The 25,321-nt window shown below is 35.7% G+C and overlaps 1 protein-coding gene across 1 annotated transcript; it reads left to right on the top strand.

Annotated features, from left to right (window-relative positions):
- The first annotated feature begins 17,220 nt into the window (after positions 1-17,220).
- LOC112800484 (telomere repeat-binding factor 2) lies at positions 17,221-21,593 on the top strand. Its single transcript, XM_025842792.3, has 6 exons — positions 17,221-17,440; positions 18,239-18,488; positions 18,663-18,883; positions 19,724-19,808; positions 20,466-20,549; positions 21,024-21,593. Exons 2-6 carry the CDS (start codon positions 18,339-18,341, stop codon positions 21,381-21,383), a joined length of 900 nt encoding a protein of 299 aa, XP_025698577.1. The 5' UTR covers positions 17,221-17,440; positions 18,239-18,338; the 3' UTR covers positions 21,384-21,593.
- The last annotated feature ends 3,728 nt before the right edge of the window (positions 21,594-25,321 follow it).

Here is a 25,321-nt window from a genome sequence, read left to right as displayed (position 1 = left end):
ACTCCGAAGAAGAAGGTAGTTACTCTAAGGGAGAAGGTAATTACTCCAAAGAAGCAAGGAAAGAGGAAGAGACAATTTGGCACAAGGGTTAATGAAAGAGGAGAAGGCAGTATGAATGAGAATTTTGCACGTGGTGAAGCTGGGGATCAGGTGCTTGATGTCCAGCCCGATAATGCCATGGGGGTGGGTTTTATGTTAGTGAGGTCCCAACAGAGGTGGATGAAATCATGTTTGAGTATGAGTCTGAAGACTTGCATACTCCTATATCATCTGATGATGAAAGTAGAGGTAATAAATTTCCAGAGTTTGATGATGATTATGCTCATGGTGAAGGCAGGTTTGAGTTAGGAACTAGGTTTGCCACTGTGACAGGTTCAAAGAAGTAGTTAAAGATTCATTCATTGCTGAGGGGCGGGAATTGAAGTCGATAAAAAATCACAAGGAGAGAGTGAGAGTGGGGTGTAGGGATCAGGAGTGTCCTTACCTGGTTCATTTGTCATACAACAAAAGTTTGCAGTGTTATCAAGTCAAGATGTACCATCCAAAGCACAGTTGTGCAAGGAATTTGGGCAGTAACGCTGCTGATTAGCACTGTCTTAGTAAGAAAATTGAGAAGCAGATGTCAATCCAACCACACATGAATATCAATCTTTTCATCAGTTACGGTTACAACCATCAAGCGAAAGCTCTGATGGAAGTAAGCAATCTATCTGGAATATCCTTGTTGCTTCTTCTCAATCGAAGGATACAGCTGATTCAGATCCTGGTCTCAATTAATTCGAAGGCCAAGACTCATTCTGGTAATATTATCATTTCTACATATATTTCATTTGAATTAGAATAAATCTAAACTTATGACTGTGTACCGTTCATATCAGCCCACTACTGCTGCTCAATCAATCACACCTCCTTTAGCACCTGATTAGCCACTTCTACAGCAAAAACATGATCTGGGACATTCCACATCTCATGACTCAATCCAAGCTACAGAGTCTGTTGAGCCATTATAAGTTGCTTTTCCACCTTCCCCTGGGACACAGGTAATTGATTTGACAAAAGACCTTACACAGCATTCTCCAACGCAGACTCAAATCTTTGGACCAACCTCACCAACCAACTAGGCTGCCCTTTCTGCTGAAAACCAAGTAGCCTCCAGACTCTGACTCTGTCTCTCTAGTTGCTGAAACTACCAATTCAGATTCGCCTCGATCCAGAGTCTTAGAAACTCCTCAATGATTCTCCAGTCCCCCTTAACATGACGAATTTCAAACTCCCCCTGGTTGAGATTCTAGAAACATGTGCGCTTCTTCCACACCTACAAGTGCCACCTTAGCCAACCTGGTTTCTATCTTAAATCAAGTCATCCAAGAGGACGAAGAGCCTGTTCCTGCACCAATACTTCCCAGACCTTCTACATCTAGTCCTTCATTCGAGTTAACTGTTAATACTTGAGAACAGTTTCGGTCACTTCTTAAACTCTTGGATCATCCACCTAGCTGCATAGATCAAGGATGCCATTCTCAACCAGCTTTTATCTGATCTTTTAAACTCTGCCTTTGAATTTTTGGCTTCTACTCTGTATTCTGCCATAATCTAACAATTCAAACAGCTTGCCAACAACAGTGTAGCTTTCCAAAATAAACTCCAAGAGATCAAAAATGAGGAAGTTAAGATCAAAACTGAAGTAGAAGGTTGTGCTGTGGCCCTTCAACCGAAAAAAGCTTCCTGTGAAGAATTCGATCTGAGAATCTCTCAAGCTATTTCTATTCAAGCTTTTTATGACAAGGAAGAGATAAAACTTGAAACAAAATTGACCCAAATCAATGAAGCCAAAATACGCAAGAGACGAGCTGATATAGTCATATCTCTGACAATTGCTTACCAAGAACAACAACAAATCATCCAAGAAATCATTTCTATTGAGACAAAGCAAGAAGAATATGGGAAAAAACTTGACAAGGTCCAATACGACAAGTTCAAGTATGCTGAGGCACTTTTAGCTCTGGACATCAAAAGGGCAAAGCTACGCTCAAACTTGGCAAAACTCCTAGCGCCTCATACCTCTTAGATTTCAGTATTTGTAATAATTTTACTTTCTTTCCGACTTATGCATCTTGACTCCAATTTGGCAAACAAAAATATTGCTTTAAGTATTTTTCATTAATCGAGTCAATTATATTTCCCGATTCAATATCTTTAATTCGATATGCATTTCCGGAATACAATCCTATCACTTGGAAAGGACCCTCCTAAGTATGGGACCATTTACCAAGAAATCTCGATTTCTTTTCCATTGAAAAAATAACCTTTAAAACCAACGCACCTATACTGAAATACTTTTCTCTTATTCAACGATTATAACTATGAGCAACACTTTCTTTTTGTCGAATCATACTCTCAAGTGCTAGGATTCGCTCTGAATCTAATTCATTCAACTCATCAAACATTGCATTCCAGTAATCATCGACTGGCAAATTATTCTGTTTCGACACTCTCAAAATATTCAAATTAATCTCTAGTGGTAGCACTGCATCATGGCCATAAACCAATTTATAGGGTGAAGTACTTGTTGACCCCCTTGGTGAATTTTGATAAGCCCATAATACTTGGCTTAAAGTTTCATGCCACGTTCGGGATCTATTCCCGATATGCTTCTTGATCAGACTTATCAGAATTTTATTTGCTGCCTCCAGTTGCCCATTAGCCTGTGGATAATAAGGAGTTGAGGTAACCATATTGATATTCCTTGAAGTTGCAAAATTTTTAATTCGCTAACCAGTAAACATAGTCCCTTGATCAGTGCTCAATGTTTGAGAAATTCCGAATCGATGAATTATATGTTCCTCAATAAAGTCTATTATTTCATTTTGACCAAATTCTATTAGAGGAACCGCTTCAACCCACTTTGTAAAGTAATCAATTGCTACCAATATAAATTTATGCTGTTTCGATGAAGGAGGGTGGATCAACCCAATCAAATCTAAAGCCCAACCTCTAAATGGTCATGGCTTTATTATCGAATGCAACTCAAATGCTGGAATCTGCTATATCGAACCATGTATCTGGCACTCTTGACATGCCTTTGCATAATCAATACAATCTTTTATCATAGATAGCCAATACACGTGATTGCGATATAACACCATTTTATCTTCTTCCCAGCTTGATGAGCACCACATATCCCTTTATGAACTTCGCCCAAAGCAATATTTTGATCATCTTTTCCTAAACATCTCAACAAACTTCCATCAATTCCTTTCTTATTCAACTCATCAGCCATTATAACAAAACTCATCGCCTGCAATTTTATCTTTCTTTCAACTAGGATACTAGGATTCTTTAAATATTCAGCAATAGGCTTTCTCCAGTCAGTATCTTCCCATTCATCTATGCGCAATGCCTCTTTTTCATTCGCAGGCACTAATATTTGATGGACACTAGCCAATTTTTTAAGAGTTTCTGGACCGATTCTATATCTCAAAGCAATTTGGGCTAATTCATTAGTAATTTCATTATGGATCCTGAGGATGTGAACCAAAGAAACTTTTCAAAAGGAGGTTAACAACTCTCAAGCAGTTGTTAAATACTTTTGCAACTTCTCATTATTGCATTTAAACTCTTTCGATAACTGCTTTAAAACCAACTGAGAATTCCCTAGTATTTGAACTTCCAAATCCCCTTTAGTAATTAATATTTCAAGACCCAGAATCAAAGCTTCATACTCTGTCACATTATTCGAGCAAGGATATTTTAACTCAAACAAGAATTCTGATGGAATCCCCTCTAGTAAGATAATAAGAATTTCAACTCCTGCACCATCTTTATGCTTCGATCCATTGATGCGAGAAAAACTGTCGGTTAAGAATTCCTTCTCGGTAAAGGAGAGATAACCTCGTTGCAAGTATAGCTCCCAACCAACAAGTAATGCCCGATCAAAGTTTACAATTTCTATTTAAACCGATAGTAGTTAAACCTCAGGTCGTTCTTCCTTAGGATGCAATTGAGGTGTTACTTCCTTGGTTGTTAAGGCAAAAGGAGGGGGTTTTCAAACAAAAAATAAAAGATTAAAAGAACTTAAGAAATAAAAGAACAAAGAGATAATTAAAATTGATATTAAAGCAAGTAAAAAGGAAGCAATATTAAAACTAGTGAAAATGCTATAACTGCATAAAGAAGCCTTGACTTGGGAAGGAGGATCCAAGGAATCCTATCATCGCCATAACCACGACTATGGTAATTATGATGAGTCAATCTCGCCTAGTTAACCCTAACCATCGAGGAGTAAGTCAAGCAAGTATAATTGACCTTAATCCATAAGTCCTAACCAACTTACCAAACTAGTTGATAAAAAGCTAGCGTCAATGAAAATAAGAATAAACAAACTACCCAAGAATTACCACTAAATGTCAGACATCATGACTCTAGTATCCTAAGAACTCAAACCACAAGCCAAGGTAGCAAAATCTACTCAAAATCTAAAGTTGGCATTTTTCACAAACACCTTGTGTGCATAAAAGTAAAACATAGGAAATTGCAAAGTAAAATGGAGAACTATAACCAACTATCAACAAAACCAAACATAAACAAGGAATCAAACATAAAGGAAGCATGAAACATAAAATTCATTGATCAAACTTCAAGAAACACAAAATTGCAAATATGAACAAAGTAACTTGAATCATAAGAACACAAAGCAAAAGTAATGAAATTAAAGAGAAAATTAAGAGTGCTTACAATTGAAGAAGCAAAATCCAAAATCAAAGCTTGCTATAAAATGCTACAATTGAAATGGAAATGAAATCCTAATAGGGCAATCTACTCTACACTACTCCTACTCCTATGGAAGTTTCCTATACTACTACTTCCTAATTAGAAGTGAGCTCCCTTGATAAGTGTTGAATTCTCCTTTATATAGCACTCCATAACAGCATTTCAGCCTTCCAAAAATGAGCCAAGGATCTCCAAATTCGCACAGCACGTGTTTCATTAATGCAACCACGTGCAGGGACCTGTGCGGACGCACAAACGTATGCGTCCGCACACTCCGCTGAAAATTGACTTGTGCGTACGCATAGGTGCTTGTGCGTACGCACACTTCGCTGTGTGTGCTTTTCCTTGTTTTCTTCATATTTTCTCCCTTGTATATGTTTTCTTCCACTTTTGGCCATCCATTCTTGCCTCTAAGGTCTGAAATCACTCATAAACCAGATCACGGCATCAAATGCCATAAAAGTGGGATTAAAAATCACTAATCTAAGCATCAAAACGCATGTTTTCACATTTAGAATCAAATTAGGGATCAAACACAAAAGTATGCTATTTGGGTGCTTAAGTGTGAGTTCATGTGCTAGAATCCATCCAAATTGAGTCAAAATATGCCATCAAATATGGACTCATCATCCATCAAAATATAACTTCCAATAGTTGACTTCAATGTCGATTACATTTGTCCCCTGGTCATTCAGATTATTTGAATTATCTACAAGAAAATCTGCAATGACCTGACCTTTCATAGCTTCGGCTGGGACATATTGTAAATCAAACTCTGTTAGGGCTAGTATCCATTTTCCTAAACGTCCTCGTAACATTGGAAAACTTAACATATATTTGATGAGATCAGTTTGTGCTATAACTTTCATCGATTTAGCCACCATATAATATTTTAGTTTCATACAGGCATAATATAAAGATAAACACAATTTTTCTATTGGGGAATACCTTGTCTCGATATCATTTAACACCCGACTAAGGTAATAAACCGCCCGCTCATGGCCATTCTCATCATCTTGGGTTAACATACACCCAATTGTGTTTATAGATGCTGCAATGTATAACTTCAAAGGCTCATATGGACGAACATTCACCATAATTGGAGCCTTAGATAAATAAGCCTTAATCGAATCAAATGCTAATTGATGCTCATTTGTCTATTCGAACTATGAGTCATTCTTTAATTTCACTAAAGGTGCAAACACTTGAGTTCGATCAGAAAGATTCCCCCAGATACTCAGTTGGAATTATTAAAATCGTTCCAACCATATCATCATCTCTTTCTTTGAAATACTCTTCATCGACGTCAACCTCCTTGCCTTTTTCAACCCCCGAAGAATGAGCTATTTCTTTGCCTTTCTCCATCTTTGCAGGAGATAGAATTCCTTTCGGACACGTCTCTCCATTATAAGGAAAGACAATTCGGTAATGAACGGAAGGCGTTGCCTCCTTGCTTACATCTGCTTGAGGCTTATTGTTTTGATTAACATTTCTTCTATCCTTACCCTTGGGGAATCCTCTGGCTTGACCACGATAATAGGAAATTTGATTTCGAGGAGGTCCTCAATGTCCCCACTGTGAATTCCTTCGATAGAGAGCGTCTCGATTCTGAAATTCCTGACAATTCTGAATCCATTGCACACCTGTAGCTTGAGATCAGCTCAAAGGTGCAACCATATTTTGTTGAGGGGTCTTAGAACTTTGACCCTCAACACGCCGAATCGGCTGCCTTTGGCGTGCCTGCTCCTCTCTATGAGCCAATTTCTTTTTCATCCTCTCCTTTTCGAAAATTGCTGCAGCTTCAGCATCAAAAATAGCATTACACCGTGGACAAAGAGACACGTCCCGGTCTTTAATCTTTTGTTGTACTAAGAAATTCAGCAAGTCATCTCCTGCTCGAGGATACACAGCTCAAACTTGTGACTCAAAATCATCCAAAGCCGTATCGAAATCATAAGACATATCAACCATATTCACTCCGAAACATGGTTCAACAAAGCTAGCATCATCATCGAAGGGATCAACATCAACCTTCATTTCCTTCTTGCCATCATCAAACTTCAAACCGTCCCTCTATTATAGCTTCCTAAATTAAGTCCCTGAAATGAACACAACTATTAGTCGAATGACTGGTTGCTTGTTGAAATTTGCAATAAAGTTTTTCTTTTAAATCTTTCACCGAAAGTAAGGTTCTACCCTCAGGCAGAACTAATTGTTTATCTTTAAGTAACACATCGAAAATCTGATCAGATTTCAAAATATCAAAACTGTATTTCTTTCCACGTTTTAGTTTTGAATCATTCGACTTTTCATTATTAGGAAACTTTTTAAGTAAAGAATAAACATATGGAGGACCATTTTTAAGTTCGGCCAAGTCGATCTCTGTTTTGAAATCTAATTCCTCCTTCGAGGACTTCATAGTCACATAAGCAACTTTCTCTTTTCGAGTAAAAGGTTTACTCTTTGATATTTGCTCACTCCTATATTTCTCCTTCTCTTTTTTCATGAGTTCGGTCTCACAGACCTTTTTAGCCAGATGGGCTAAATCAGGGATATGCACATTAAGCAACTTTCGATGCATATAAAATCCTAGCCCCATAATTGCTATTTTCACCACTTCGCTCTCGGGTAATGAAATATAGCATCTACTTCTAGCGTTCTTGAAACGTATCATATAATCGTCAATGGTTTCACCATCTTCACGTTTCAAAGAAACTAGATCAGTAACTGGCACATTCATTTCCCCTCGATAAAATTGAGCGTGAAAAGCAATTTCTAACTGATTCCAAGTCGTTATCGAATTTGGCTTGAGATTCAAAAACCAAGTAAACGCATTCTTCATTAATAAAGAAGGAAAAAACTTCATTTTCAAATTCTCATCATTGGCTAAATTCCCAATCTCAACCAAATATCGAGCGACATGTTCAGTGGTTGACTCTCCAACTTTCCCTGCAAATTTTGTGATTATTTTTGGATTTTTCACCCCTCATGACACTTCAGCCATTTGGACAACTTGAGAAAAAGCAGACACAAAATGAGGTCGATTCATAAAACCAACATTTAAACCGACTCGATTGAGCACTTCTTCCACAATTTTGGTGACTTGATAACGTTCACCACCATGATTAGCACGTAATCTGGCTAGAAATTCATCAGCATTTTGAACATGGAGAACTACATGAGGATTTTCTCTATTAAAAATATTGTTTTCATTTTGAAACATATTTTCGAATCCTTCATTATTTCCCTTGGCATTGTGCCTTTCACCTTCCTCATAATCTACGATAGGAGCAATACGTTCGACTTGTCTAGCAAGATGTTCAAATTTTGATTCGTGATCAACCATCATAGGATTTAGAATTGTGGTCATTTGTTGAGTCAACAGATTGACTAAGTCATGATGACTTTCCTCTAATTGCTGTCGATATACCGCCATGGAATTAGCAGTATTCGAAGTAGAGCCCACATTGTAATCACGAGAATACTCGGAATGTTGCTGTGGGTTTTAAAAATTATTCCCTCCATTTCCACTCCCAAATCAAATAGGAGGAATAAAACTACCTACCGGTGGAGAATACCCGGGAGGAAGGTGATGAGAGGATAATTTATACGCTTTTTGGCATTGTTTTTAGGTAGTTTTTAGTAAATTCAAGCTACTTTTAGGGATGTTTTCATTAGTTTTTATGTTAAATTCATATTTCTGGACTTTACTATGAGTTTGTGTGTTTTTCTGTGATTTCAGGTTATTTCTGGCTGAAATTGAGGGACTTGAGCAAAACTCTGAAAAAGGCTGACAAAAGGACTGCTGATGCTGTTGGAATCTGACCTCCCTGCACTCAAAATGGATTTTCTGGAGCTACAGAACTCCAAATGGCGCGCTCTCAACGGCGTTGGAAAGTAGACATCCAGAGCTTTCCAGAAATATATAATAGTTCATACTTTATTCGGAAATTGACGACGTAACTTGGCGTTGAACGCCAAGTACATGCTGCTCTCTAGAGTTAAACGCCAGAAACACGTCATGATCCGGAGTTGAACGCCCAAAACACGTTATAACTTGGAGTTCAACTCCAAGAAAAGCCTCAGCTCGTGGATAGACCAAGCTCAGCCCAAACATACACCAAGTGGGCCCCAGAAGTGGATTTATGCATCAATTACTTACTTCTGTAAACCCTAGTAGCTAGTTTATTATAAATAGAACTCTTTACTATCATATTATCATCTTGGTTTTGATCCCTGGATTGTATTTTGATCCAGTGACCACATTTTGGGGGCTGGCCATTCGGCCATGCCTGAACCTCTTTCACTTATGTATTTTCAACGGTGGAGTTTCTGCACACCATAGATTAAGGGTGTGGAGCTCTGCTGTACCTCAAGTTTCAATACAATTACTATTACTTTCTATTCAATTCTCTTTTATTCTTATTCCAAGATATACGTTGCACTTAACTTTGATGAATGTGATGATCCGTGACACTCATCATCATTCTCACCTATGAACGCGCGTGACTGACAACCACTTCCGTTCTACTCTTGGACGGGCGCATATCTCTTAGATTCCTCAACAGAATCTTCGTGGTATAAGCTAGATAGATGGCGGCATTCATGAGGATCCGGAAAGTCTAAACCTTGTCTGTGGTATTCCGAGTAGGATTCTGGGATTGAATGACTATAACGAGCTTCAAACTCCTGAAGGCTGGGCGTGATGACAAACGCAAAAGAATCAAGGGATTCTATTCCAACCTGATTGAGAACCGACAGATGATTAGCCGTGCTGTGACAGAGCATAGGAACGTTTTCACTGAGAGGATGGGATGTAGCCATTGACAACGGTGATGCCCTACATACAGCTTGCCATGGAAAAGGAGTAAGAAGGATTGGATGAATGTAATAAGAAAGTAGAGATTCAAGAGGAGCACAACATCTCCATACGCCTATTTGAAGTTTCCACTATTGATTTACATAAGTATCTCTATCCATTTTATTTTCTGTTTACTTTTATTAATCATATTTGATTTTCTAAATTCCATAATTTTATCCTCCTGACTGGGATTTACAAGATGACCATAGCTTGCTTCATACCAACAATCTCCGTGGGATCGACCCTTACTCACGTAAGGTATTACGTGGACGACCCAGTGCACTTGCTGGTTAGTTGTGCGAAGTTGTGAACCATGGCATTGACACCAAGTTTTTGGAGCCATTACATGGGATTGTTGAAGTGAAAAGAATGAATCACAATTTCGTCCACCAAGTTTTTGGCGCCGTTGCCGGGGAACAATCAATTTCGAATAACAATTTCACAATTGTTTCCAGACCACAATGGTGCCAAGTTTTAATCCGGCAACAACACCAAGTTTTTGGCACCGTTGCCGGGGATTGTTCGAGTATGGACAACTGACGGTTCATCTTGTTGCTCAGATTAGGTAATTTTTATTTTATTAAAAAAAATTTCGAAAATCTTTTCAAAATCTTCTCCCTATTTTCGAAAATTATTCAAAAATTTTTTTAATATGCATTCTAGAGTTTCATGAAGCATGTTGAAGCCTGGCTGGCTGTAAAGCCATGTCTAAATTCTTTTGGACTGAGGCTTCAAAACCATCTTCATAGAGGCAAGCTAATTTGATTATTGGCTGTATGCTAAAGCTTGGCTGGCCATTGGCCATGTCTAGTGTTTTGGACTGGGGCTTTCACAAAAGCTTGACTGGCTATTAAGCCATGTCTAATTCCTGGACTGGAGCTTTAAACTAACATTGCGAAGATTCCTGGAATTCATATTAACAATTTTTTAATTTCTTATTTTATTTTTCCTATATATTTTACGAAAAAAATCAAATAAAATACAAAAAAATTAGAAAATCATAAAAATCAAAAATATTTTGTGTTTCTTGTTTGAGTCTTGTGTCAAGTCATAAGTTTGGTGTCAATTGCATGTTCATCTTTTTCTTGCATAAAATTTTTGAAAAAATTCATGCATTCATAGTGTTCATCATGATCTTCAATTGTTCTTGATGAACTTTCTTGTTTGATCTTCATATTTTCTTGTTTTGTGTTGTATGGTGTTTTTCATATGCATTCTTGCATTCATAGAGTCTAAACATAAAAAATTTTCTAAGTTTGGTGTCTTGCATGTTTTCTTTTCTTGAAAATTTTTCAAAAATATGTTCTTGATGTTCATCATGATCTTCAAACTGTTCTTGGTGTTCATCTTGACATTCATAGTGTTCTTGCATGCATCATGTGTTTTGATCCAAAATTTTCATGCATTGAGTATTTTTAGTGTTTTTCTCTCTCATCAAAACAAAAAAAAATTCAAAAATAAAAAAAAATATCTTATCTTTTTAAAATCTTTTTCAAAAATCATATCTTTTCCATTTTTTCATCATTTTCGAAAATTTCAAAAATCTTTTTCAAAATATTTTCAAAATCTTTTTCTTATCTTTACATCATATTTTCCAAAATTGCATCAAAAATTAATGTTTTGATTCAAAAATTTCAAGTTTGTTACTTTCTTGTTAAGAAAGATTCAAATTTTAAGTTCTAGAAACATATCTTGTGATTTCTTGTGAGTCAAGTCATCAATTGTGATTTTAAAATTCAAATCTTTTTCAAAAACTAATTTCAATTTTATCTTTTCAAAACCATATCTTTTTAAATCATATCTTTTATATCATATGTTTTTCAAAATTTTATCTTTTTCAAAAAAAATTTAAAATATCTTTTCTAACTTCTTATCTTCTTATCTTTTCAAAATTGATTTTAATATCTTTTTTTTTTCAACTAACTAATTAACTTTTTGTTTGTTTCTTATCTTTTTCAAAACCACCTAACTACTTTTCCCTCTTCAATTTTCGAAAATATCTCACCCCTTTTTCAAAATTCTTTTTAATTAACTAATTGTTTCAAATTTTAATTATTAATTTTATTTCTTCCTTTAATTTTCGAAATTACTAACCCATTTTTCAAAATTATTTTCGAATTTCTCTCCCCCTCATCTCTTTCTATTTATTTTATTTATTTACTAACACTTCTCTTCACCTCTCTTCATCTCCAATCACCGCATCTATCCTCACCATTGTGATTGGATTCTCCACTTTTATTCCTTTCTTCTTCTACTAACAATAAGGAACCTCTTTACTGTGACATAGAGGATTCCTCTTTCTTTTCTTGTTCTCTTCTTCTCTATATGAGCAGGAGCAAGGACAAGAACATTCTTATTAAAACAGATCATGAACCTGAAAGGACTCTGAAGAGGAAGTCAAGAGAAACTAAAAAATCAACAATTCAGAGAAACCTCAAAAAAAAAGAAGAAAAAAAAAGAAGAGAAAAAGGAAAGACAAAAAGCTTCCACCTTCGAGTCATGGGAGATAGAAAGACTCATCTAAAGGGTCTATAGCTCAGTGGTAGAATATTTGACTGCAAATCAAGAGATCCCTGAGATACCTCAGGGGATAAATTATCCTCCACACAACTATTGGGAGCAAATAAGGATAAGAACACCAAAATCACTAGGGATCATGCAACAGAAGTAAGGAAAAGACATAAAGAAGCTCAAAAAGCACCATTGGATCTTCAAGAAGGCGCCACCCTCACTCAGGTGGACTCATTCCTTGTTCTTATTTTCTCTGTTTTTTCAGTTTTTATCCTTCATGTTTATCTATATTTTGTGTCTCTACTTCATGATCATTAGTATGTAGTAACTATGCCTTAAAGTTATGAATGAATCCATTAATCCTTCACCTCTCTTAAATGAAAAATGTTTTAATTCAAAAGAACAAGAAGTACATGAATTTCGAATTTATCCTTGAATTTAATTTAATTATATTGATGTGGTGACAATACTTTTTGTTTTCTGAATGAATGCTTGAACAATGCATATTTTTGATCTTGTTGTTTATGAATGTTAAAATTGTTGTCTCTTGAAAGAATGATAAACAAAGAAAAATGTTATTGATAATCTGAAAAATCATAAAATTGATTCTTGAAAAAGCAGTGAAAAAACAAAAGCTTGTGAAAAAAAAAGTGGCGAAAAAAAATAGAAAAAAAAAAGAAAAAGCAAGCAGAAAAAGCCAATAGCCCTTAAAACCAAAAGGCAAGGGTAAAAAGGATCTAAGGCTTTGAGCATCAATGGATAAGAGGGCCCAAGGAAATTAAATCCAGGCCTAAGCGGCTAAATCAAGCTGTCCCTAACCATGTGCTTGTGTCATGAAGGTCCAAGTGAAAAGCTTGAGACTGAGTGGTTAAAGTCGTGATCCAAAGCAAAAAAGAGTGTGCTTAAGAGCTCTGGACACCACTAACTGGGGACTCTAGCAAAGCTGAGTCACAATCTGAAAAGGTTCACCCAGTTATGTGTCTGTGGCATTTATGTATCCGGTGGTAATACTGGAAAACAAAGTGCTTAGAGCCACGGCCAAGACTCAAAAAGTAGTTGTGTTCAAGAATCAACATACTTAACTAGGAGAATCAATAACACTATTTGAAATTCTAAGTTCCTAGAGAAGCCAATCATTCAAAACTTCAAAGGAAAAAGTGAGATGCCAAAACTGTTCAGAAGCAAAAAGCTACGAGTCCCGCTCATTTAATTAGAATTATATTCATTGATATTCTAAATTTATAGTATATTCTCTTCTTTTTATCCTATTTTATTTTCAATTGCTTGGGGACAAGCAACAATTTAAGTTTGGTGTTGTGATGAGCGGATAATTTATACGCTTTTTGGCATTGTTTTTAGGTAGTTTTTAGTAAATTCAAGCTACTTTTAGGGATGTTTTCATTAGTTTTTATGTTAAATTCACATTTCTGGACTTTACTATGAGTTTGTGTGTTTTTCTGTGATTTCAGGTTATTTCTGGCTGAAATTGAGGGACTTGAGCAAAACTCTGAAAAAGGCTGACAAAAGGACTGCTGATGCTGTTGGAATCTGACCTCCCTGCACTCAAAATGGATTTTCTGGAGCTACAGAACTCCAAATGGTGTGCTCTCAATGGCGTTGGAAAGTAGACATCCAGAGCTTTCCAGAAATATATAATAGTCCATACTTTATTCGGAAATTGACGATGTAACTTGGCGTTGAACGCCAAGTACATGCTGCTGTCTGGAGTTAAACGCCAGAAACACGTCATGATCCGGAGTTGAACGCCCAAAACACGTTATAACTTGGAGTTCAACTCCAAGAAAAGCCTCAGCTCGTGGATAGACCAAGCTCAGCCCAAACATACACCAAGTGGGCCCCGGAAGTGGATTTATGCATCAATTACTTACTTCTGTAAACCCTAGTAGCTAGTTTATTATAAATAGAACTCTTTACTATCATATTATCATCTTAGTTTTGATCCCTGGATTGTATTTTGATCCAGTGACCACGTTTTGGGGGCTGGCCATTCGGCCATGCCTGAACCTCTTTCACTTATGTATTTTCAACGGTGGAGTTTCTGCACACCATAGATTAAGGGTGTGGAGCTCTGCTGTACCTCAAGTTTCAATACAATTACTATTACTTTCTATTCAATTCTCTTTTATTCTTATTCCAAGATATACGTTGCACTTAACTTTGATGAATGTGATGATCCGTGACACTCATCATCATTCTCACCTATGAACGCGCGTGACTGACAACCACTTCCGTTCTACTCTTGGCCGGGCGCATATCTCTTAGATTCCTCAACAGAATCTTCGTGGTATAAGCTAGATAGATGGCGGCATTCATGAGGATCCGGAAAGTCTAAACCTTGTCTGTGGTATTCCGAGTAGGATTCTGGGATTGAATGACTGTGACGAGCTTCAAACTCCTGAAGGCTGGGCGTGATGACAAACGCAAAAGAATCAAGGGATTCTATTCCAACCTGATTGAGAACCGACAGATGATTAGTCGTGCTGTGACAGAGCATAGGAACGTTTTCACTGAGAGGATGGGATGTAGCCATTGACAACGGTGATGCCCTACATACAGCTTGCCATGGAAAGGAGTAAGAAGGATTGGATGAATGTAATAAGAAAGTAGAGATTCAAGAGGAGCACAACATCTCCATACGCCTATCTGAAATTTCCACTATTGATTTACATAAGTATCTCTATCCATTTTATTTTCTGTTTACTTTTATTAATCATATTTGATTTTCTAAATTCCATAATTTTATCCTCCTGACTGGGATTTACAAGATGACCATAGCTTGCTTCATACCAACAATCTCCGTGGGATCGACCCTTACTCACGTAAGGTATTACTTGGACGACCCAGTGCACTTGCTGGTTAGTTGTGCGAAGTTGTGAACCATGGCATTGACACCAAATTTTTGGAGCCATTACCTGGGATTGTTGAAGTGAAAAGAATGAATCACAATTTCGTCCACCAGAAGGCCATAAGGAGGCCAACCGGTAGTTATTGGAGGAGGTGGCAAATTACCACGTGGACGAATGTTACGTCCAACATTTTCAGTTTGCACAGTGGTAACCGCTATGCTTTCACTTCCGATTGCACCCTCCGAATGTAAAGTCACGTCCGCTTGTTGCACAATTACTGGTATGCTATCATTGGTAGAGGAACCACCATTCACAGTTGACACTTCATCAACCATGTGAATGATTTTCCCACTTCTCAATTGCATACACCGAATGATATATAAACTTTTTGAGACATTTCAATTTCAAACTCTCCTACCGGGCGTGCCAATTTGTTTTGTCGATTTTTAGCAAATCGATGGTGGTTCGATTCTAATGGTCTGGGAGCGAAACCTACTCTTCTTTTGCAGGTACTAGTTTTTTATAAGTGCATCAAAGCGTCTTCGATTAGACAGATATCAAAATAAAAGATAAATCGAGATTTGTAAAAGAATAAAAGAAAAAAAATAAAGTTTTCGAAAAGTAAATTGACTGGAATAAAAAAAGATTGCATTAAAATTAAACAAAGCAATAAAATGCCTTCGAGCGAATCAAAGGACTTTCGACATGGAAATTGAAAGATGCTGAAATGTAAATTTGACAAGGAAATTAAAATTGCTTGAAAGGTAAATTGAACATGAAAAGTAAAATTTTTGCATAAATTGTAAATCGAAAAGGTAAAAATATGGATGGAACCCTACAGAAAAGAGACTCGATCGCAGACTTAGAAACTCGCTGGGGATGTGAGTGTGCTTGAGTGTTTTCTGAAGTAAAGTTCCAACCTTTATTCCCTAAAACTTTCTAGTATTTATAGTATACTTCTGTAACTAATAATTAATTACATGGTGTAATCTTGTATGCGCACTCCTTGGTAACCGTTCTCGCTCTTAGGCTTAATAAACATTTACTCATTAATTCTTCATATGGTGGAAGCCCTCAACTTCTCCACTTATGTAACTGTTCGATTTACTTACTGCGAGCGTCCTTTCAATTTCTCCTTCGAATATCCATTCAATTAAACCCACTCGATTTAATAACATGTCCGAAATCGAGCTTGTGTTGAGTAACTCTCAACTTATACCTGCACGTGCACTTTTAAACATTTCGATCTCAGTCATTTCAATCGAAATATTTTTTGACCAACAAAGAGAAGTAGAATGAGTGAAAGAATGAGAGAGCTAAAGAGAGAGAGGATGAAAGAACTTATTAATTTTAGAAAGAAATATTTGATTTCAATTACAATAAAAAGAATAACATATGATATATTTTGATTATAAAATTAATAATATATAATAGATATAATAGATTCTCTGATTTTAGAATTTTATAATAAAAAAATGAAGTCCTACTTTCTTTTTTCATTTTATATTTTTATTTTTTCAATTTAAAACAAAAAAAATAAAAGTAAAAGTAAAAGTAATAGAAAGATAAAAAAACATCTTTTTTTGAGAAGTTACAATTTATATCTTTTTTAAAAAATCTTTTTTTTTAAAAAAGAGATGTTTTTCACATAATAAATAAACAAAAAGTACTTTTATCTTATGTTATCCAAACATAATTGATAAATAAAAAGATCTTTTTACATAAGATATCTAAATATAAATTACATTTAATTTTATAAAAGATCTTTTAAAAAAATGTCATTTAAAAAAAATTTTATTCAAAAATAGCACCCAAACAAATTCATAATTGATAGATAAATTTTTTTTTTACATAAGATATCTAAACTTAAAATCACTTTTATTTTTATAAATTTTTTTTAAAAAAAATATCATTAAAAAAATCTTTTTAAAGAATGACATTCAAACACACCTATATTATAGTTTTTATTTGTTTGGCGTGTGACTTTTGTTCTGATTTAGTAAAGCATTTTTAGAGAAGGGACATTTTTTTTTTTTTACCAAAATTAATGAATTTTTCTTTTTTTTTTTAATTTGGAAAGGCAGACGAAACGAAACAAGGGACACATTTTTCTTTTAAGATTTCTATTTTGTAAAAAGAACTGAAATACTAAAATTCTGAAAAAAAAAAACAAAAATTTTAATAATAGATTTTAAACGAACAAATATAATTGACAGTGTTCCGCTCTCAGTCCGAAACTCCGAATACCTCGAAACAAATATTACCTTAAAGTTTTTCTACATGGTTGGAAATTGGAACAGAACACATAATATTTATACCTCATTCTTCTCCGATTCTTCAGAAAACCATTCGGATTGATTCGACTTCTCGCCATGTAAATACTTCAACTTTTTGGCAATTCCCACCATCGCCCACTCATTCCTTCGATTCGGTACATGATTCTTCTTTGTTGCTTTGAACTTTTGGCATTCATCAGAAGTGTAATCTGCTGTTTCTCTTTTTATTTGAATGCATGTTATTCTAGTCCATGTTGATATGCTTATTGCTTGAAATTCTTACTCTGTTAAATGTATGCAATGATGTCATTGCAATTTTGTTAGCTCAATTTGAATTTAATCAAGTCAATAAATTTGAAGCTGAGAAAATAGCACACTCAGGGTTTGTGATTCCACATAATGCATGATCCTCAGACCACTGCAAGCTGTGTTTTATGGATTCTAATTTACACATAAAATTCTGTTTGGAATTAATTGATACTTAAATAGGGCTGTGCTTGGTTGTTTATCTCTTTTTCATGTTTTGAATACCTGTTTTGTTTCATGAGGTCTTACTGCATAGGCATTGGAACAATAAAAAGGGCAGCCGAGTTTACTAGTTTAGGTTCCTGAATCAAACTTTTGATTGTAAAGAGCAATCTCTTGTGAGTTTACAAGTTTAGACTTACTACTATTCAAGTTCACATAAGCTTTACTAATTAGGTGAAGTCTTTCGTTCGGTTACTTAGCTGTCCGGGTCCAGGTGCTTGTTACAATGTTAAACTTGTAATATGAAAGGTTACTGCAATATGTGCAGTTCTTCTTTTGTTTAATATTGGGTGATGACTACATTTAATCGAAGGGATTTTTGAATTTTGGATCGATGTTTGGGATTTATGCAAATTGTTTTATTTGTTTAATTGATTCATTAGTTCATCATGTGTATGCTGATACGTTGTGTTGATTGTGGTCAGATATTATCTTGTTCAAAGATGGACTTGTAGAAGAGAGAAACACAGAATTTCCAAGCATCCTTTGGATTATAGAGGCAAACTATCATAAAAATCCAGTTCAATGGGTGCTCCTAAACAGAAATGGACTGCAGAAGAAGAAGCAGCACTTAAAGCTGGAGTAGTCAAACATGGAGCAGGAAAATGGCGCACTATACTTACAGATCCAGAGTTTAGTGCCATCTTGCGCATGCGCTCCAATGTAGACCTCAAGGTAAATCTTTTTAATCTTAGAAGGTTCCAGGGAGTTTCCAAGAAAGGCTGTTTTATTGCTCTTTTAGGTTGGGGATTTCACAACTGCACTTGCCGAACAATTTGTTTTAATAAAACTGCAAAGTTATATTGGATACCTTTGATGACTTGTACATACGATTTGAAATGTAAACAGGATAAATGGAGGAATATAAATGTCACAGCAATATGGGGATCCCGGCAGAAGGCCAAGCTAGCCCTTAAAAAGAACTTACTACTACCAGCCCCTAAAATCGACAACAATCATATGGCCTTGAGTACAGCAGTTCGACATGATGAAAATGTTCTCGAAACTAAGCCCCTAGCAATATGTGGTCTGTCATTGCCATCTCATAATTCAAAACAACAATTATCAAGGTTAGAAAGTTTCCTCTATTTTCTATCTGTTATTTAGACTACAGAAAAAATTTATCATCATGACTGTGGTGTTTGTTTGGTTTGATCTTGCTATTGAAAAGCATCTGGACATTGTAAAATTGTAGATGTTACTTCCGTTACAAGTAATTAGTTCCAAGATTATAGGATAAATTTTATGGATGAGATCATTTTATTTTTTTTGGCTTGGCTCTACATGATGTTTCTGCACAAAGGATGGCAGATATAAGAATAAAAAAGAATAATTCAATGGTTCACTTCCTTTGCATGAAGTAACATGATTTTTACTTTATTTATTCATGATTTAGATCTGAAGGTTCTGTTGTGCTCATATGTATTCCTCATAGCATGTCATAAGAAAATACCATAAAGAATTAGCAAATCCTTTTATTTCTTTGTTTAAAGAGAAGGAGAGCGTTGGAGCAATGGTTGAGTTGTCTTCGTATGGCCTCAAGGTCACGGATTCAAGCTGTGGAAATAGCCACTGATGTAATTATCAGGTTAGGCTGCGAATATTACACCCTTTGGGTGCGACCCTTCCCTGGACCCTGCATTAATGCGAGATGCTTGTGCATCGGACTACCCTTTCTTCTTTGTTTAAAGACATAATGCTTCGGTATATTTTTCTTGTCATATACTGGTGGGCATTAATTCTAAATTCAGTTATTGTTGATTACTTGATTTCTATTATATTTAGGGTTTACGTCAGTTACAAATAGCTGATAAATAGTTTTCTTTCTTGATGCCATTTTTCATGACAACATGCCATCTTGTGCTGAAATGGTGAAAAGTATGTAACAATATCCTTGTGAATGGTGGCAGGTTGGATGATCATATATTAGAGGCTATTATCAGTTTGAAGGAGCCAAGGGGTTCTGACAGGAATGCCATTGCTTCATACATAGAGGTATTTCTACTTCATGTTACTTAGTACTATCAATTCTAAACATAACAAGTCCGAGTAACAAATGATCTTCAAAGTATCCCAGTCTCATGAATTGATTTACATTAGACTTCTCGGTAAATTATTTTATTTTCACTTGATGCACCAAATGATTTCTCTTTTATATATCGATTGGCATATTATATTTCTATTTCAAAATAGATATAACTATGAATGGCCTTGGTTTGAGTTTGTTCTTGCAGAATTAGAAAACTTGGATGCTGACCGAAAATATTTCTCTTGTATGCCCATAAAGTGATCTTTTTTCTTATTAATTGCCTGGAATATCAAACAGGTTTGACATCCGACGCAATAGACCTGGCAAAACTCATTAGAAAACTGGAGTCCTTTCTATGTAAATAAACATTTCTTTTTTGAAAATACTTTGCATGTGCTCTCCCCTTTCAAGTTAGAAACTGTTAATTTTTCTCTACAATGGTTCACAAAAGCATAGCAAAGTTCAACCAATCATACTATGCTTCATTCATCTGATCTTGTCTTCTCAAATAACCTGTGACTTAACTTTAAAACATCAGTGAATACTGATGACATTTGCAATCTGATGTCTGTTTACATGCACCATCTCATCAAAAGTAATGCTAAACCTTCTCATCGCTTCAGGAAAATTATCAATCTCCTACAAACCTTGCAAAGTTACTGCGAACAAGACTGAAGCATATGGTGGATATTGGCAAAATAATCAAGGTAATTCTGCTATGAATATTAGAAACGAACCATCAATTGATTCGGTTAGATTACTTGGTCACTAGTTCACGAACTGGGTCACTGGTTGAATTGGTTGACCTATTCATAATTATATATATATATATATATATATCAAAAAATAAAATTAAAATCTAAATGCATAAGGAGTTGATGCTTGTTCTTTAAATATATAAAAATTAATTCCTTCAATATATAAAAATATAGTTTAGTTTCATTTGTGTAATATATTTAACATGAAGCATTCTATATAAAAGTTAGAATTTGATTTATCTTATCTTATGTATTATATAATAGAAGTTAAAATATATTACAAGGAGACCAGCATATTGCCATATTAGCAGTTGCCTCCTCTACCAAAACTCCCATTTTAACACACTCAATTGACAAGTAGTCAAATTCAATATTGATAAGGTTTTTTTTTCTCTTTTCGTTTTTTTTTTATCCTATTGACAGGTACAACAGAGGTACAAGATTAGTCCAAGTTTGACAGGCTCTGAGAAAAGAAGATACTCTTCTTCCACTTTACTGCAGGAAGGGAGGCCCAGAGATTCTCCAGAAGCAGAGAAGAGTCATGATGTCAACATCCTTTCAAAATCCCAAGTTGATGCGGATATATCGAAAGCAAAGAGCATGACAGCTCAAGAGGCAGCTGTGGCAGCTGCAAAGGCAGTTGCAGAGGCAGAAGCCGCCATTGCTGAAGCAGAGTTAGCAGCGAGGGAGGCAGAGGCTGCAGAAGCTGAGGCAGAGGCTGCTCATGTGTTTGCAAAAGCAGCAATGAAGGCACTAAAATGCAAAACATCTCTTATCTGGTAGCTTCCCCACCGAGAAAATATATTTTTGATGCCTGTCAATATGATGGACGTCAAAATTTATAGAAAAATACATTTTTTTTTCTGTTCAGAATGGTTTTATATCATCCTCATATGCTGGTTCTCCACCCACCCTTTTCAGATAGTCACCTGTATAGAATCTTCATATTTTCTTGGTTTTTTCTAATGAGATTGATCAACATATGGTCATAAATCTTTTTGCAAGTGGTTTAATTTTCCCATAACCAATCATTCCAACTTTTTATCAAGCTGATCACTAAATTCTGAAAATGTCTACTCTGTAACTTCATCCTTTATCTTTCCAATATCTTGGATACAATTCTTCCCGGGTACTTTCTATAGTGCCTTGAATTGGAAAGATTTTGGTGCCCCTTTTAAGTGCACCGCCACCAGCAACAAAAGCCCAAGTGACATATAGAATTCCAGGTCATGCAAGTATCTTACATTCTTACTTTTAAGATTTGTTGTTATATCTTCTTCTAACCAATTCGCCATGAGAAAATTTGATAAAACTAACTAGACATGCATCCCTTCATTGACAATGCTTTCTTCTTTTATAAACACCAAAATTTCACCACCTATCTTCGCTTGGGGATCAATCTTTTCTTGAGCGCATCCTCTCGGTCAATTCCAGAACCTTATGCAGCTACAACCATAACATGAATCCAAAACTAAAATGGATTAAACCTGATATTGGGCAGTTGGAAGGTCCAAGCAAGATCCGAGACAAATGATGTTGAAACCCTTTGCCATAAAATGGTCTGAGCTGATCGCCAGGTGTCTTGGCATTATTGGCAGCCCTATATCATTGGTCAAGCCGGGAGTAGGCTACCAAAGGAAATGAATCTTCTCAATTTTTTTTCACTTTAGAGGGTAAAGTGTGATCTCTCACCATTAATTTTATAAGTGAAAAAAATTGAGACGATCTATTTTCCGCTGCCAAAGGGTTTGTCCAAGAGTTGAATGAGATAGTGGTGTAGTGGCTTTGGCGGATGGCAACTCCAATGTTGTGAATGTGAGCAATATGAAGTAGACATATGAATATTGTTGAGTTTAGAGTTAAAATAAAAAATATCTGATAATGACACATTGGTTGGGTTATAAACTAATAGCTAAATTATTATTTTTTAGTAAGGTTTCATGCAGGTTAATTAGGGAAGGCAATGGGTTTCCATGGGGCTGGGGGTCCCTCCTCTGTTTGCTGTTCTCATTTAGTAAAATGTCTTTTGTTTCTGTCTCATTTCCGTCACTTGTTTCTGTCTCATTTCCGTCATTTGTTTCATGTACACAACATCTACCATAAACAGAAAATAGTAATTTGGCAAGAACCTAATTACCTTTGGGGTTCTAGTTGTACCACTTGTATAGCAAATAGTTGCAACATCATCAACAATGATAGTTAACTTATTAAAAACATAACTCGGTTGCTATCTAATTTTTCTATATATAAAGAGGATTGGGGGACCCCCTAAAATATCCCTTCTTTGTATACCCAAGAATTGAACCAACACCATTGGTTAAGAGACCAAAGTACTTACCGAGATCAATATAACATTTGTTTACTATTACAGACATTGAAATAAAATAGGTGGATTGATTGGCTCAGTAATTATAATGCTCCTTCAATTCTAGATAGGAGATCTGTTGAATACACTGATATAATGAAGCTAACTCAACATAATATTGGTAACATGTTTTGAAAAGAGTGAAATTTTAGTCAATTTCTTTGAATATATTATTATTGAAGGATCAAATAGACCAAGGACTCCTGTATTTACTCCAAGATGTCTAAAAAGAAAACCTTGATAGAATCCAATTAATCCATATGCTAACTACAAAAGAAATGTCATCATAATAACAAATCTAAGAAAAGATATTCCCTTACAAGTTAGAACATTCCACTCAATCTAAAGAGACCATGCAAACCATATCTAAGTAACACTTTACACTCCTTGCTCCTACCAAAATCTCTGAAAATTATCTAAATAAACTGGTCCAAATTGTAGGGCATATCTTAGTTCACCAAATAGACAACAGTAACACGACGAGTAGAGATAAAAGGAAAAGAAGAAAAAGTTCTCCCGCAAGATCCTACTCCTACCCTAACTCCATTTTAGTTTGACCAAGTTGAGAATATTTAGCCATAAAAATTACAGTTGGCAATATAAAAAAATCGCCTGAGACCTACGAGCTTCAAATTATGGTTTAACTAAGGTTACTAAGGCTGCATCTTTCTTCATGACATTAATCATAGCAGGCATGACCTATGAAGAGAATAAAAGAATGTTAGTGGGTCAAAAAGGCCAACCATGCAGGTTATTCTCAAAAAGATCAGTAGAAAACTAAAACTTATCCTAGATGATCCATGCTTCACTTGATTTTCTAGTTGAGAGAGTGAAGTAGTCAGCCATAAAAAAGTCTAGTGGTCCACCAATAAGATACCAATCTAATGTCATTCTTGTGCAAATACAATATACTCAAACTATTCATAGGATTTACATAAGAGTTAACATCAAGTCACCAGTGATGCGAATTTCTATGAAGCATGATGGTTTTAGTGGCTAAGAGAAGGGGGTTGAATCTTAGTCCTCTTTTTCTTAAATACACTTTCTGGTCTTTGAAGAGACTTTTCTGTTTTTGTCTTGTCCCTAGTCATGAGACTTTTTGTTTTTGTCTCGTCACTTAGCACGAGATATTTTTTATTTTAGTTCCTGTACAGCAGAAACAAAAATGGAGTAGTAGAGAAAGAAGATTACACCCAGATATATCCTGGTTCAGCTGCTAAGTGCAATGCAGCCTACATCCAGTTTCCATAACAACAATGATGGAATTTCACTATAATCATCTATATTACAAACTGTAAAGTGCTAACCCAACTTACAAGGGGATTCCCACAGAATCATGAAACACAACATAGATGAACAAAGGAACTCTAAGACATCTATGGCTTTTTCTTTTAATTTTGTACTCTCTGCCTTTTTTCGCTCTATGGCTTTTTCATACAAACCTCACTGTTTGCCTTTTTTCCATGAGACTCAAGACATGACAAAATTAAACAGAAAAATTACAAAACAGAATACATTGAAGGAGAAGAAAATCTGTAAGCTTAGGTAGCTATGAGACTTCTGTGCCTTGCACTCTCACTTTCTTCCCTTGAATCAAACCGTGACTGTTCACCCCTTTTATAGAGAAGAGAAGCCTTCACAGTTGAAACAAAACCAAGCTTAACTTCTTTTCCTTCAAAAATAGATCCGGTTTGGCCACAGAGAGAGAAGAGGTAACTCATGCAAAACCCAACATGCAAATACCTCTAGTTCTTCCTTGGTCATCACTCTTCATCAATCCGAGCGCTCCATCCTTGGCTTGCTCTCCAAGATGGATTTCTGGCCCTTGATGCTTCATGATGATGATGGCTTTATCTGCTCCAATCTCTGCCCCTTCCATCACTTCGCCACTCTAGCTACTTCCTGTGGTGGTTGAGCAGAATCAGAGACAAGCCATGTCTCCAAAGATCTCCTACTTGCTGGCCGAATCTCCTTCTTTCTTTTTGAGTATGAAGGACCCGAGATTACCTCACCAAATCTTACCACTTTTGGTGATAATCTCAATCACAGCATACTTTTATTGTGTTATATTTTCTTGCCATCATTAGTTTGATGGTCTTGATGTATGCAGCTTCTTCTTTCTTTTGGTAGCTGAACATAGCTTCCATTGTTTCCTGGATAATAACCGAAGAAGAGAAGCAAATAGAGAGAGAACAGAGAAATTTGAAAAGCATTGAATTAGGAAAGAGAATGAGATTAAATAAAATGATTCTTTCCTTGCTGAGTAGCGTGTAGCCATAAGTGCTACAATCAAATCAATTGTCTTGCTTTCTCTCTCATAGTTCCTATGCAATAAATGACAATGTAATGAATTTTG

This window comes from Arachis hypogaea, chromosome 1, assembly GCF_003086295.3.
Source record: "Arachis hypogaea cultivar Tifrunner chromosome 1, arahy.Tifrunner.gnm2.J5K5, whole genome shotgun sequence".
NCBI classification, from domain to species: Eukaryota; Viridiplantae; Streptophyta; class Magnoliopsida; order Fabales; family Fabaceae; genus Arachis; species Arachis hypogaea.
Note: the sequence above shows the minus strand (reverse complement) of the source record. Positions and strands in the feature narration are given on the sequence as shown.

Coding starts and splice junctions, on each gene's coding strand:
- LOC112800484 (XM_025842792.3), top strand. CDS start 18,339: ATGGGTGCTCCTAAACAGAAATGGACTGCAGAAGAAGAAGCAGCACTT. Junction 18,884..19,723: donor TCAAAACAACAATTATCAAG/GTTAGAAAGTTT, acceptor GAATGGTGGCAG/GTTGGATGATCATATATTAG. Junction 19,809..20,465: donor CCATTGCTTCATACATAGAG/GTATTTCTACTT, acceptor TCATCGCTTCAG/GAAAATTATCAATCTCCTAC.